This window comes from Malus sylvestris, chromosome 15 (assembly GCF_916048215.2).
Source record: "Malus sylvestris chromosome 15, drMalSylv7.2, whole genome shotgun sequence".
Classification (NCBI taxonomy): domain Eukaryota; kingdom Viridiplantae; phylum Streptophyta; class Magnoliopsida; order Rosales; family Rosaceae; genus Malus; species Malus sylvestris.
The window spans coordinates 19,327,153-19,342,310 of record NC_062274.1 but is presented as its reverse complement, the minus strand read 5'-3'; the positions used below and the strand labels follow the sequence as shown (position 1 = coordinate 19,342,310).

Sequence of the window (15,158 nt, the reverse complement as noted above, 5' to 3'; positions counted from 1 at the left end):
CGAAAGGTATGTATAGTCGTCCTCCTATACACCATACACATTCAACAAGTTAAGCAGATGCAAGAAGTTAAATGCTTTTGACTACCAATAACTCATGCCAATCCACATCCCATCGCTACAGACAAGACAAGCAATAGTTGCATGTTTGGAAGTGCTTATGGCATGGCTTAATGCGCTTTTGAGAGATTCAAAAGCTTTACGTCAAAAAAAGAAAAAAAAAAAAAAGAGAGGTTCAAAAGCTATTTTGACAGTATATTTGGAAGAAACAAGTTAAATATGCTTCTAAATTTTTAAGAACAACAAAAGATTTGCGAAAAATCAAAGTGCCTTTTAACTTTCAAGGCTAGTTTGGGGTTTTAATCATGAAAAAAACACATAACGTGATACAATAAATGCGTTTAAATTTATTAGAACTAAAGTGTTTCATAGAAAACGGCTGAAATTACTTCTTAAATAAACATTTGGTATGTGTATCCATAAGAAGCACTTCTATGATTATTAGAATACTTTAAGTTTTTTGCCAAACACACTTATAAACGCTTTTAACTGTCAAAAAATTCTTTGTCATTTTATAAGCATTCCTAAACAAACTAATGCCTCTTGTAAAAATAATTAAGTAAACACATATTTAGAATCACTTTTGAATAATGTCACACACTCAAAAGACATTTCTAATTATATTTTTCGATTGCAAATGAAGGTCATTGTGATTATTTGAATGCACTTTTAGCAGGACATGTATGACATTAGTACATTATCATGATGACATAATGTGCTAATAATACTCAACATGTATTATTTTCTCTCCACATGTTCTTGACACGAAATATTATATACCAATAACACTAGACCTCACCATTAACCGTGTCATACGAGTTCCTCAAATTTCGATTAGCTTTGCCACAGCTCACGACCCACAACCCGCATGGATTACTCAAACGTCAACCTGAGAGGGCAATTTCGTCTTTAAGACAAGTAGGTAGCCACTAGCCTCTACCCACTTTGCCTATAAAAGGAGCCTTAAGGCCTCGGTTTCCATTCGGTTTGGTTGGAGAGATTCTCCTCCCAAGTCGAGAGCTAGTCGATCCCTGGTTTTCGCTGCAATCAGAAAAACAATTAAACCCAAAAAAATCTGAAATTTTTTTTTAAAAAAATCAGAAAACTATTTGATCGACAAACACCGTGAGCTGAATAAGTACCAGTTACAGTGAGAATTTGACTCGGAAAAAAACCCTAGGGTTTGTCGTCGTCGTCGCCATGGATATCCGGTTTCCCTTCTCGCCAGCGGAGGTGGCGAAGGTGAAATGCGTGCAGTTCGGCATTCTCAGCCCCGACGAAATCGTAACTTTCCACTCCCTCTTTGTTCGAAAGCTGTTTACTGAGTTGGTTCGATTTGGTAGTGATTGGATGATGCTAGGGTTTGATGAGTGCCGTATTTTGGTGAATTGGAGTGTTCTGAAACAGTCTGTTGTGTTTTGTTGCAGAGGCAAATGTCTGTGGTGGAGATTGAGCACAGTGAGACTATGTTGGGAGGCAAACCGAAGACGGCTGGTTTGAGTGATCCTCGGCTCGGTACAATTGACCGGAAGTTGAAATGTGAGACTTGTACAGCCAACATGGCTGAGTGCCCCGGCCATTTTGGGCACCTAGAGCTTGCGAAACCAATGTTTCACATCGGATTCATAAAGACTGTGTTATCTGTAATGCGATGCGTTTGCTTCAATTGCTCGAAAATTCTAGTCGATGAGGTACTTATAATTATTGCCCTTAAACTTTCCAGTAGAATAGTTTTCTAATCCACATGATCGAGTTTCAGTTACTGCTTTCGTAATGTTGACTAACATTATAGTTGATAAGCTTGTTAGTCTTGTAAGATAGGTTGAAAGGTCATTTGGATGTCCCTAGCCTGTTTTATACCTCATTGTAAACTCGTTGGGTCATGTTTTGGGTAGCTTGAAAGAATACGATGCATAAAATGAGTCTGTTACCTCATGGAAGCCAAAAGCGTCAATTTTGTTTTAAAAAAGGATCTTATACTCAAGTATGCGGACAATTGTTAACCTCGACAAATTTTGTGTGACTTCATTTTGCAGGACGACCACAAGTTTAAGCAAGCTATGAGAATAAAAAATCCGAAAAACAGGCTGAAAAAGATTTTGGATGCCTGCAAAAACAAATCCAAATGTGAAGGTGGTGATGAAATTGATGTCCAAGGCCAAGATACTGAAGAGCCTGTAAAGAAAAGTCGGGGTGGCTGTGGTGCTCAGCAGCCCAAGCTCTCTATTGAGGGTATGAAAATGAATGCAGAGTACAAAGCCCAAAGGAAGAAAAATGATGACCAGGAACAGCTTCCTGAACCTGTGGAAAGGAAACAGACCCTTACTGCGGAAAGGGTTGGTGTACTTTATTTAGACAGATTTTCCTTCTGTCAGACCAACTTCTCATGGTGCTAAAACATTGTTAAATTTGTTTTAGGTTCTTAGTGTTTTAAAGAGAATAAGTGATGAAGACTCCCAAATATTGGGGTTGAACCCAAAGTATGCTCGGCCTGATTGGATGATTCTACAAGTTCTGCCCATTCCTCCACAACCTGTGAGACCCTCTGTAATGATGGACACCTCATCCAGGAGTGAGGTAAACTTCTTTCATGCTGTGTTTCTTCCTTTCTCTCCAGAGAACAGGTGGCAAGCTGATAATTTTAGTAGCTAAAAGGAAAGTCTAGTTATTTATCGTTGTTGGTGATAAGTTGATAACCGGCTTCATGTATTTTCTGAGTTCAGGATGATTTGACTCATCAATTGGCGATGATTATTCGTCATAATGACAATCTGAGGCGGCAGGAACGAAACGGTTCTCCTGCTCATATCATTTCAGAGTTTGCACAACTTCTGCAATTCCACATTGCCACTTATTTTGACAATGAGTTGCCAGGACTACCAAGGGTATGCATACATGGAAACATATTTCTGCATAGTAGCTGTATGCTTTTATGTTGCGTCTTTCTTTGTTTGTGGACATAAATTTATGTTAAGCAGTAGAACTTCATTTCATGCATACTCTGAAATTTTTCCACACTGAACAGGCTACGCAGAGATCAGGGAGGCCCATTAAATCAATTTGTAGTAGACTGAAGGCAAAGGAAGGGCGTATAAGAGGCAACTTAATGGGGAAACGTGTTGACTTTTCAGCACGAACAGTGATTACTCCCGATCCAAACATAAACATTGATCAATTAGGAGTGCCATGGAGCATTGCTTTGAATCTCACATACCCTGAGACTGTGACTCCATATAATATTGAAAGGTAAACTTTATTTATGTATTTATTTGTAATTTTCCGATCTTGTTCTTTTCTACAGTTTTTCATCTTCCTTAGTTTATTCTATTTCTACTGATGGAATATCAATCAATAACAAACAGGTTGAAGGAGCTTGTTGAGTATGGCCCCCATCCTCCGCCCGGTAAAACTGGTGCGAAGTATATAATAAGAGATGATGGGCAAAGGCTTGATCTTCGTTATTTGAAGAAAAGCAGTGATCATCATTTGGAGCTTGGATATAAGGCATTGCTATTTCATTCTGATAAGTTTTGATTTGGATCTTTTCTGTTTGAGAGTAAATTTTGAACTTCTACTATTGTGGCTTCAGGTGGAACGTCATTTGAATGATGGAGACTTTATCCTCTTCAATCGACAACCTAGTCTCCATAAAATGTCTATCATGGGCCACAGAATCAAGATCATGCCATACTCAACATTTCGATTGAATTTGTCTGTGACATCGCCATATAATGCTGACTTTGACGGGGATGAAATGAACATGCATGTGCCCCAGTCCTTTGAAACCAGGGCTGAAGTATTGGAGCTCATGATGGTGCCAAAATGCATCGTCTCACCTCAGTCAAATCGACCTGTCATGGGAATTGTGCAGGACACACTTTTAGGTTGTCGTAAGATCACCAAGAGGGATACCTTCATAGAGAAGGTAACTGATTCACCCCTATTTTACCTCTTGAATATCATGTTTTGATAATATTCTCTTTTCACGCAAAAGGAGCCTTACCCTCACTAATTCTTTTCAGGATGTTTTCATGAATATCTTGATGTGGTGGGAGGATTTTGATGGAAAAGTTCCTGCTCCTGCAATTTTGAAGCCCCGGCCACTTTGGACTGGAAAACAGGTGTTCAATCTTATAATACCAAAACAAATAAATCTCCAAAGAACTTCTGCATGGCACTCGGAATCAGAGAGTGGGAACATAACTCCAGGGGATACTCTTGTTAGAATAGAAAAGGGTGAATTGCTTTCTGGAACTCTGTGCAAGAAGGCCCTTGGGACTTCTACAGGAAGTCTTATTCATGTTATATGGTATGATTTTCTCTATTCAGTTCACTCTATTAAGTTAAGAAATGCATTTGTGTGTATGATCTTGGTGAAGTTCATACTCTGAGTTTATGATGCACCATACAATACGACCTTTGCTTCCATCTGAGTATCAAACATATAATTTGACCAAAAGGGAAGTTGTATCCATTGAAACTTCTTGTTGGGCAGGGAAGAGGTTGGTCCAGATGCAGCCCGCAAGTTTCTGGGTCATACCCAATGGCTTGTGAATTACTGGCTGCTGCAGAATGCTTTTAGCATTGGAATTGGAGATACGATTGCTGATGCAGCCACAATGGAGAAAATCAATGAAACAATTTCCAAGGCGAAAAATGAGGTGAAAGATCTTATAAGTAAAGCCCAATCTAAGCAGCTGGAGGCTGAACCTGGACGAACCATGATGGATTCGTTTGAAAACAAAGTGAACCAGGTGTGCTACATGGCTTTTTGCCTGCAATATTCTTTTTTGCCTGCATATTGTTGAGTAATAATGTATGTGATTTTTCCAGGTGTTGAATAGGGCTCGCGATGATGCTGGAAGTAGTGCTCAAAAGAGTTTAGATGAGAGCAACAATCTTAAGGCCATGGTTACAGCAGGGTCCAAAGGGAGTTTTATCAACATATCACAGATGACTGCTTGTGTGGGACAGCAGAACGTTGAGGGTAAGCGAATCCCGTACGGGTTCATAGACCGGACGTTGCCCCACTTTACTAAAGATGATTATGGACCAGAAAGTCGTGGATTTGTAGAGAATTCATACCTGCGTGGACTAACTCCACAGGAGTTCTTTTTTCATGCTATGGGTGGTAGGGAAGGTCTTATAGATACTGCTGTTAAGACCTCTGAGACTGGGTACATCCAAAGGAGACTGGTGAAGGCTATGGAGGATATTATGGTGAAATATGATGGCACAGTACGTAATTCTTTGGGTGATGTCATTCAGTTTCTATATGGGGAAGATGGGATGGATGCTGTTTGGATAGAATCACAAAAGCTGGATTCTTTGAAAATGAAGAAAACAGAATTTGATAAGACTTTTACTTATGAGTTGGATGATGAATATTGGAATCCCGACTACATGTTGCACGAACATGTTGAGGATCTCAAAACGATTAGAGAGTTCCGTAATGTGTTTGATGCAGAAGTTCAAAAACTTGAAACAGATAGATTACAACTTGGAACAGAGATTGCAGTCACAGGTGATAATTCTTGGCCACTGCCTGTTAATTTGAAGAGGCTTATTTGGAATGCACAAAAAACCTTTAAGATTGACTTCCGAAGGACTTCTGATATGCACCCGATGGAAATTGTGGAAGCTATTGATAAGCTCCAGGAGAGACTGAAAGTTGTTCCTGGTGATGACTTGTTGAGTGTCGAAGCGCAGAAGAACGCAACATTGTTTTTCAACATTTTACTTCGCAGCACTTTTGCAAGCAAACGGGTGTTGGATGAGTACAGGCTTACTCGTGAAGCATTTGAATGGGTTATTGGGGAGATAGAATCACGCTTCCTGCAATCGCTTGTAGCACCTGGGGAAATGATTGGCTGCGTTGCTGCACAGTCTATTGGAGAACCTGCCACTCAGATGACACTGAATACTTTCCACTACGCAGGTGTGAGTGCAAAGAATGTTACCCTAGGTGTCCCCAGGTTGAGGGAAATTATTAATGTAGCCAAGAGAATCAAAACGCCATCCCTGTCTGTCTACTTAAAGCCTGAAGCTAATAAAACGAAGGAGAGGGCGAAGAATGTGCAGTGTGCTTTGGAATACACCACTCTGCGAAGTGTAACTCAAGCTACAGAAGTATGGTACGATCCAGAACCCACAAGCACAATAATTGATGAGGATATAGATTTTGTGAGAGCTTACTATGAAATGCCAGATGAAGAAGTTAATCCTGATAAAATTTCACCTTGGTTGCTTCGCATCGAGTTGAATCGCGAAATGATGGTGGATAAGAAGTTGAGCATGGCTGACATTGCTGAGAAGATTAACCTTGAATTTGATGATGATTTAACTTGTATCTTCAATGATGACAATGCAGAAAAATTGATCCTTCGTATCCGTATCATGAATGCTGAAGCTCCAAAAGGGGAGATGGTTGATGAATCTGCTGAAGATGATGTTTTTCTGAAGAAGATTGAGAGTAACATGCTGACAGAGATGGCTCTTCGTGGTATCCCAGATATTAACAAAGTGTTCATTAAACATGGTAAAGTTAATAAGTTCGATCCAAATGAAGGGTTTAAAGCAGAGCAAGAGTGGATGCTGGATACGGAAGGGGTTAATCTCTTGGCTGTTCTGTGCCATGATGATGTTGATGCTAGGCGCACAACTAGTAATCATTTGATTGAAATTCTGGAAATTCTCGGAATTGAGGCAGTTCGTCGGTCATTGTTGGATGAGTTGAGGGTTGTTATATCATTTGATGGGTCCTATGTTAATTATAGGCATCTCGCTATCCTTTGTGACACGATGACATACCGTGGGCACTTAATGGCAATAACCCGTCATGGCATTAATAGAAATGACACTGGTCCTATGATGAGGTGCTCCTTTGAAGAGACTGTTGATATTCTTCTTGATGCTGCAGTGTTTGCAGAGACGGATTATTTAAGAGGCGTGACAGAAAATATAATGTTAGGGCAACTTGCACCAATTGGGACGGGAGATTGTGCCCTGTATCTCAATGATGAGATGCTGAAGAACGCCATCGAACTCCAGCTGCCCAGTTACATGGATGGTCTTGATTTTGGTATGACACCATCTCGTTCTCCAGTGTCAGGAACACCATATCACGAGGGCATGATGTCCCCTAATTATTTGCTGAGCCCAAATCTTCGGCTGTCACCAATTTCGGATGCTCAGTTTTCTCCTTATGTTGGAGGAATGGCATTCTCTCCTACTTCCTCTCCAGGCTACAGCCCATCATCCCCTGGATACAGCCCTTCCTCCCCTGGATACAGCCCCACCTCTCCTGGCTACAGTCCCACCTCTCCAGGGTATAGCCCCACTTCTCCTGGCTACAGTCCCACCTCTCCGACATATAGTCCTAGTTCTCCCGGCTATAGTCCCACCAGTCCAGCTTACTCTCCTACGAGTCCATCATACTCGCCAACCTCTCCCAGCTACAGCCCCACCTCTCCAAGCTACAGCCCCACTTCACCAAGCTACAGCCCTACTTCCCCTGCTTACAGCCCCACTTCCCCTGCTTACAGCCCCACTTCCCCCGCATATAGCCCCACTTCGCCATCTTACAGTCCCACGTCTCCTTCCTACAGCCCAACTTCGCCATCCTACAGCCCAACTTCACCTTCCTACAGCCCAACTTCTCCTTCCTACAGTCCAACATCTCCATCCTACAGCCCTACCTCGCCAGCCTACAGCCCAACTTCTCCTGGTTACAGCCCAACCTCGCCTAGTTATAGTCCAACCTCGCCCAGTTACAGCCCTACATCTCCAAGCTATAATCCTCAGTCTGCCAAGTACAGTCCGTCGTCAGCTTACTCTCCAAGCAGTCCAAGATTGTCACCATCTAGTCCATACAGTCCTACCTCTCCGAACTACAGGTGAGCTATCTTTTGAACTGCACTTATGGTATTAGAATTGCTGTATGTGGGCTGATGAGTAGGATTATTACTCTCACAGTTGATTAGTCTTCAGTTTCTAATTCTCTGTTTTGCTGCCTCTGTCTTTTCCAATTATTATAATTATTGTGTTGAGGAAATCTCATGTAGCCTACCAATTATGTTTTCTTTTCTTTTGCAGCCCAACCTCACCATCATATTCCCCCACATCTCCATCGTACTCTCCCTCAAGCCCCACATACAGTCCCGGCAGGTAAACTTACTTTCTTTGGTCACCTCTCTGACTGCACCGTTCTATATTTTCCTGCCCAGTTTAGTTTTTTGGGACTCTGCTTGGTTTTACTGATGTGTAAGTTTGTTGAATGTTTCTTTTTCTTTTTCTAATATTTATTCTTGTTCAGCCCATTGACTTCTGGAGTGAGCCTAGACTATAGCTCGAGTTCCCCTCAGTATAGGTAAACTGTGAAACAATCTTTGTTTTTCTCCGAATATTTCTGTTTTGATCGCCATTGCACTAAATGTGCCATAATGCTTGTGAATTTTCTTCTGATCACTTTTATTTCCATGCAGTCCAAGTGCTGGATACTCACCCAGTCAACCCGGTTACTCGCCATCATCTGCTAGCCAGTAGATGATGTGGAGGTATATTATTTGAATCCTTCATCTTGTCGGTGCCTATTTATTCAAATGGAGATTTTAGTTTCTTTTTCAAGCCTTTATCTTTGGGTTATCAGGATTAATTTCATTCCACCAGTTATTTACATTTCCACGTCTCTTGAACATCAGTGCCTCCTTAAGCTTTTGACTCGAGCACTCGTATTCGTTTATCTCATTCATTTGTATGCATAAAGTCAATCCTGGTACTATTCATTTTACCCTTTATTTTGTTTTTATCGTTAAAACTCAAAAGTTTTCAAGCCCTTTTCATTAATTTTCCTTTTTATGGGAACTTTAACGAAAAGCTCCCGTTACTGTTCATAGTACAGTGTTATAGTTAGATTGTATGTGGTCCTCTTTGTTTTCGTTTCGGAAAAAGGAAGTTGCATGTATTGTGGTTAGGGAGACGAAGCATGTAAGCAAGTCGATATTCAATCCCAGGTAGCTAGAGAATGAAAATAATTTAAAATGATACTTGATCGGCTTTTATTCATGGTTCTTTTGTCCAAGTCTACAGCTCGCCTGTTACCATCCGAAAACATGGACTAATCGGAACTGAGAAGCCGTGTTCAAGTTGGCCGCTTCGCTGGGGGATGTAAGCTTGCCGTACATATTACAGTCCCGTTAATAGTCGAGGATATGCCCAGGACTAGTTTTTACTATTAATCAGTTCAGATATGCAGGGGGAATGTGTAACTCTCTGTTTTCGGTGCCCTAAAACTTGGCATCAGTCCAATATTTTCCTCTCGAAATGTGTTGTAAGTGTCGAAAGTTTACATTCTAGTCGGATATTTTCCTCTCTTCATCAGCGTGAGGATGACGAGTGTTTTGAGAATTCTGGTTTTGAACTTGTAACCAATTTATAGATTTATAGAATTGCCTACGTCGCTATCCTGTACTGTTTTGAACTTATAATCAAGTTAACGATATTTTTTTTTCTTCTGATACAACGATATTCTACTATAAATGAAGAGATGTTACTCTTTTACCGTTTAATGTTCATTACATGGCCTTCCTGGAAAAAAAATTGCATGGCCTTCACTCACAAGCTTACACAATCCAATGAACCTTGTCAAAGGCTTTACAACTTGAGTGTCCACAAACATACGTTGTTATACCGTAGTGTTGTTTTTTCTGCGGTCTTGAAATTAAGCTTCCGTTCACGGAAATTCGAGGGCCTAATTAGATGAGCAAATTGATGAAAAGAAAGTTTTTACTCAAGAGGTTACGCACAAAGCTCACAAAATGCTGTTGGTTTAATTTAATTTATGCTTGCTTTTCTACAAGAAATATTTTCAAATAGCTATGAAGAGAGATTGAATTTGGATGGAAGATGACATACATACTACTCTAATTAACTGACATAACTAATATTTAATGAACATTAAAATTATTGTGATTCCTAACTTCTTCTAGGCCCATTTAGCTAGAATGGTAATTCCTCATTATTGGGTATTAGATTGACGTTCGCATGCAAAAGCGATGGATATTGATCACATGTTTTGGTTTTGACTCTCTTTCCTGTTGGAATCAAATTCAAGTACACATTCACGAATGGAAGAGTGAACCAGCAATAATTGCCCATAATCTCTGACGAAGCTACTAAATGACCCTTGAAAAAAAAAATTGTTAAAATATGTGTCAAAATATTTGCTCTTGATCCAAAGTCATAAACAAAAGCTTTTGACATGCGGATGTAAACCTCCTAACTGAAAACTGAAAAATAACAAAATAAAAAATCACATTCGACTTTGGAGATTGCACTGCTGTTTGCCACGTGGAGGATGCAATGTCAATCCAAATTTTTTATTTTTGCCGGCGAAAACCCTTGGCTTTTCCATCACACAATCTGATATTGTGAAGAGGTCAACATTCTCATTCCCATTCCGGCTCCCCCAAAGCCCCTAAAGGCATTTCTGCGTGCATAAATTTATATATACAAATATACACACATATATATACTGTATATGTATATATAAGTAGACAAGAATCACAACAATTAAGTCGATGGAGAAACCATTAAAACGAATGGGAAGCAAGATTTTAACGTTTCTATCTAAAGCTGCACAGCCGGCAGTGATCACGTTCCACAGCCCACCTCCGAGCCCTAGAAAAGCAGCCGGTCCGATGATACGGATATTTCCTCCTGAATCCAGAAGGAAAACCAGGAGTGGAATTACCTTTGCTTCCAAAGAACCCACCTCCCCAAAGGTCTCCTGCATGGGGCAAGTCCATGGCAAGAAGAAGAACAAAAGCAAATCAAATAGTACTGGTTCTGCTCCAGTTTCATGTATTCCTAAAGAGGTGAAGAACAAGCCGGCTAGGGTTTCGAGCAAGGTTCCGAAAGAAGTAGCCCTCCCGGAAGAAGGTAACGAAAATAGGAACCGTGATGGAGCTCCAGAAAGGGTGCCTTCTTTGGGTCAGATGAAGAGGTTTGCCAGTGGTCGTAGCACGTTGGCGGATTGATTTGTTACTGGAGGTTCGTGATGATCAGAAGGATGACGTGACACATGAGGTAAGGGGAGAAGAAGATGAAGATCATAGGGATGTGAAGAAGGAAGCTGTTGCTTTGAGGAAATGGAGGACCTTTTCTTCTCACCCTTTGCCTCTTCAATCGTAAAACACATGCACGAATCGATCATTGTTTATATTTTGAAACTTAGGTTTCGAAATAGAAATTAAGTATCTGTGGATTTAATTCAGGTTTATGTAAATATGAATTGTTCTACCATGATTTCATGACTATTGAGATTTTTAACTAGAATGCTTTTTTTTTTCTTGAGAACCAAACAACTACCACTTGAATGAGTTGAATTTGAGAATGCTTTTGGAATGGCCAATTAGAGATTCACTTATGTTTATAAGCGCTTTTATAGAAAGCGATTTTATAATTAAAAGCAAGTTAAACTTTGCATTAAGAATTCAAATGCTTTTTAGAGTGATTTTTAAAGAAGCAATTGAAAAGGCTAAAAAAACACTTTCAAGTGCTTTCATACCCAAAATCACTTGCATTTTCATGTCCAACATTTGTTAACTCGCTTTTCATTACATGAATGTTCCTTTTCGCTGGAGATTTACATTTTGGGCTCCCTAGTAGGACTAGTTTGGTGGTTCATTTAGGCCCAAAATCGACCCGTTATGAAACATTTCAAGCCCACAATAATTAAACTTCATTCTTACAACAACAACAACAAAGCCTTTTCCTACTAAGTGGGGTTGGCTATATGAATCCTAGAACGCCATTGCGCTCAGTTTTGTGTCATGTCCTCCGTTAGATCCAAGTACTCTAAGTCTTTTCTTAGGGTCTCTTCCAAAGTTTTCCTAGGTCTTCATCTACCCCTTCGGCCCTGAACCTCTGTCCCGTGGTCACATCTTTGAACCGGAGCGTCAGTAGGCCTTCTTTGCACATGTCCAAACCACCGTAACCGATTTTCTCTCCTCTGTCCTTCAATTTCGGCTACTCCTACTTTACCTCGGATATCCTCATTCCTAATCTTATCCTTTCTCGTGTGCCCACACATCCAACGAAGCATCCTCATCTCCACTACACCTACGTGTTGATGCTTCACCGCCCAACATTCTATGCCATACAGCATTGCCGGCCTTATTGTCGTCCTATAAAATTTTTCCTTGAGCTTCAGTGGCCTACGACGGTCACACAACACGCCGGATGCACTCTTCCACTTCATCCATCCAGCTTGTATTCTATGGGTGAGATCTCCATCAAATTCTCCGTTCTTTTGCAAGATAGATCCTAGGTAGCGAAAACGGTCGCTCTTTGGTATTTCCTGATCTCCGATCCTCACCCCTAACTCATTTTGGCCTCCGTTTGCACTGAACTTGCACTCCATATATTCTGTCTTTGATCGGCTTAGGTGAGGACCTTTAAATTCCAACACTTCTCTCCAAAGGATAAGCTTCGCGTTTACCCCTTCCTGTGTTTCATCTATCAACACTATATCGTTTACGAAAAGCATACACCAAAGAATATCATCTTAAATATTAAGTTTGTAATCTTCGCTAGATTGCTTCGGTCATTAGTATGGATAAGTATGTAAATGGATAGAGACAGGAAGCAAACACAAGATGTACGTGGTTCACCCAGATTGGCTACGTCCACGGAGTAAAGGAGTTCTCATTAATTGTGAAGGGTTTACACAGTATATAGGTTCAAGCTCTCCTTTAGTGAGTACAAGTGAATGATTTAGTACAAATGACATTAGGAAATATTGTAGAAGAATGATCTCATAATCATGAAACTTTTAAGTACCGAAGTGTGGTATCGTCTTCATTTGCCTTATCTGTCTCATAGGTAGATGTGGCATCTTTTTTGGAAGTACTCTTCCTCCCTCCAGGGGTGGTATCTTTAACTGGTGGAGATGCACAAGGTAATGTATCAATTTCACTTGACGCTTACTTGTAGTTTCAGGCTTGGTGAAGCGCGATACAAACCATGTAGTAGGAGTCCCCCAAGTCGCCGAGCTAGGGGATCTGCTGAAAGAGGTGACAGACAAGGTAAGCAATCAGAGCTCCAAGCAATCAGTCCCAGATCAGAAGTTTGATTTCGAGTTCCGGCTGATTGTTATCCTTCTCCTTATCTTGCAGGTAGCATGAAGGATAAAGAGAAGAAAAGGAGAAAATGTGATATGAGATACTTTTGCTTTTGAAGAAGTAACTTTCCACAGGCTTATTCTTGAACTGGGCTGGAGGGTTTTCTTGTTTCCGCCAGAGTATAAGGCCGACTGAAGAATTTGAGGGTCAAAACAAGTCCATCAAATCTAGAGTACGTTCGACCCTGCTGATATGGGATACTTTTGATGTTGACAAAGTAGTGGATGTATCGGCACGTGTTCTGTTGCGCTTGTCTCCACATGCTTCCTTGTATCCTTCTCACTTGCCCTATTTGTTCTTCAGGCAGATGTGGTATCTTCTCGGGAAGCATAAGATGTTGAAGATGAGTACTCGAGAGCAATGGGGTTCCAGGCAGTCAGTTCCGGACTGGAAGCTTGATTCCAAGTGTTGACTGATTGCTCTCTTTCTCCTTGTCTTGCAGGTAAGAACAAGGTCAAAGGAAAAGACAGGGAAAAAGCATGATATGAGATACTCTTGCTTTTAACTCTGATGATATGAGATATTCTTGCTCTAGTGTAGCTTGTTTGCAGAGGTATTCTCGGGGGGAAAGAAAGCTGAGTATTTCGAGAGGCTTAAAGATACCAAAATCATCCAAACCCTATGTTGCAGTCCCTTTGGCACTATCTGCAAGCCGTCCTTCACAATCATGTGGGGTTCTCTCCATTTGGAAACTAAAATTTGGAAAACATGATGGAACCATCGATATTTGGGAAAGTAACTTCTACGACACGAGTATACAATTATCGTGAAGTTTTCTTTCATTCATATCACATGTAAAATTGGCAAAAAATGCTACAGTATTGTGTTGTATAATTAACGCATGACAACACGATGACAGCATACCAATATCATGGTCCATGAAAGTTTATGGATAATTTGAGTTGGCACTTGGCATATAGCTAAATGTGGAAAGCGTGTGATAACGAGTGTGAGGCTGGGGACAACTTCCCAACCAGACTGATTGTGATTTGTGGGCCGGTAGGTTGAAGCTGTAAAGCAAAATAAGCATTTTTTTTTTCTGCTTTTGAATGATGCTTTCACGTTTGGATTAGGGAAGTTTTTTTTTTTGTCAAAGTTTGGATTAGGGAAGTTGGATTAAGCAAAAAAGTAATAAGCACCTAATCCACTTTCTGCTTCTGCTTTTGGAGGGACAAGTTATTAAAATAGCGTATGTGACACTTCTCCTATAGTTTGTGGACTGCATTCTGAATTTCTGACCACCTAGCTTGGAAGCTGCTAGGAGATGACCCCACAAATATGGCTGTCTCCTATGGAGAGAATCTACCATGCAATCGAGCATGCGTACTGTGTTCTATTATCTTCGTCACGTGATAAGAAAATAAATTTAGAGATGACTAATATAATAATGTACTCATCCATTGACAAAAACACTAGATGATGATCCGCTGCAAACTTAATAGTCGCTCTTAGTATAAAATTTTGAGTGTAACTATCACATCCCGACCCATGGCAGATCACTTCTCGAGCCCGTTCCACCACCGTAGCACGATATTGTCCGCTTTGGACTTACCATTCCCTCAAGGTTTTGTTTTTGGGAGCTCACGAGCAACTTCCCAGTGGGTCACCCATCCTGGGAGTGCTCTGGCCTCATTCTCACTTAACTTCGGAGTTCTTACGGAACTCGAAGCCAGTGAGCTTCCAAAAGGGTTCGTGCTAATAGGGATGAGAATATACATTTAAGAATCACTCCCCTGGACGATGTGGGATGTTACAATCCACCCCCCTTAGGGGCCCGACGTCCTCGTCGGCACACTTCTGGCCAAGGATTGGCTCTGATACCATTTGTCACATCCCGGCCCGGGTCATTGTAACATCCCATATCGCCCAGGGGAGTGATCCTTAAATGTATATTCTCATCCCTACCTAGCACGAGGCCTT

At 40.8% G+C, this 15,158-nt stretch overlaps 2 protein-coding genes across 3 annotated transcripts; both read left to right on the top strand.

Moving 5' to 3' along the window:
* Positions 1-1,033: 1,033 nt before the first annotated feature.
* On the top strand, positions 1,034-9,518 carry LOC126604448 (DNA-directed RNA polymerase II subunit RPB1-like). Of its 2 annotated transcripts, XM_050271701.1 has the most exons (16): positions 1,034-1,341; positions 1,485-1,748; positions 2,094-2,393; positions 2,476-2,634; positions 2,781-2,942; positions 3,083-3,303; positions 3,420-3,561; positions 3,647-3,982; positions 4,080-4,366; positions 4,553-4,811; positions 4,891-7,355; positions 7,398-7,952; positions 8,152-8,223; positions 8,372-8,425; positions 8,541-8,612; positions 9,145-9,518. In XM_050271701.1, exons 1-15 carry the CDS (start codon positions 1,258-1,260, stop codon positions 8,599-8,601), a joined length of 5,421 nt encoding a protein of 1,806 aa, XP_050127658.1. In that variant the 5' UTR covers positions 1,034-1,257; the 3' UTR covers positions 8,602-8,612; positions 9,145-9,518. The 2 variants fall into 2 exon arrangements, with proteins under 2 accessions (XP_050127658.1, XP_050127657.1); XM_050271700.1 differs by having other exon boundaries at positions 4,891-7,952.
* Positions 9,519-10,634: 1,116 nt separating this feature from the next.
* LOC126602770 (uncharacterized protein At1g76070-like) lies at positions 10,635-11,093 on the top strand. The gene has a single exon (XM_050269643.1). It carries the CDS (start codon positions 10,635-10,637, stop codon positions 11,091-11,093), a length of 459 nt encoding a protein of 152 aa, XP_050125600.1.
* The last annotated feature ends 4,065 nt before the right edge of the window (positions 11,094-15,158 follow it).

Bases quoted from the DNA above. Each gene is read 5' to 3' on its own strand.
- LOC126602770 (XM_050269643.1), top strand. From the start codon at position 10,635: ATGGAGAAACCATTAAAACGAATGGGAAGCAAGATTTTAACGTTTCTA.
- LOC126604448 (XM_050271700.1), top strand. From the start codon at position 1,258: ATGGATATCCGGTTTCCCTTCTCGCCAGCGGAGGTGGCGAAGGTGAAA. The intron at 2,394-2,475 runs GTTGGTGTACTT...AATTTGTTTTAG, and splicing joins AGACCCTTACTGCGGAAAGG to GTTCTTAGTGTTTTAAAGAG. The intron at 2,635-2,780 runs GTAAACTTCTTT...TTCTGAGTTCAG, and splicing joins ACACCTCATCCAGGAGTGAG to GATGATTTGACTCATCAATT.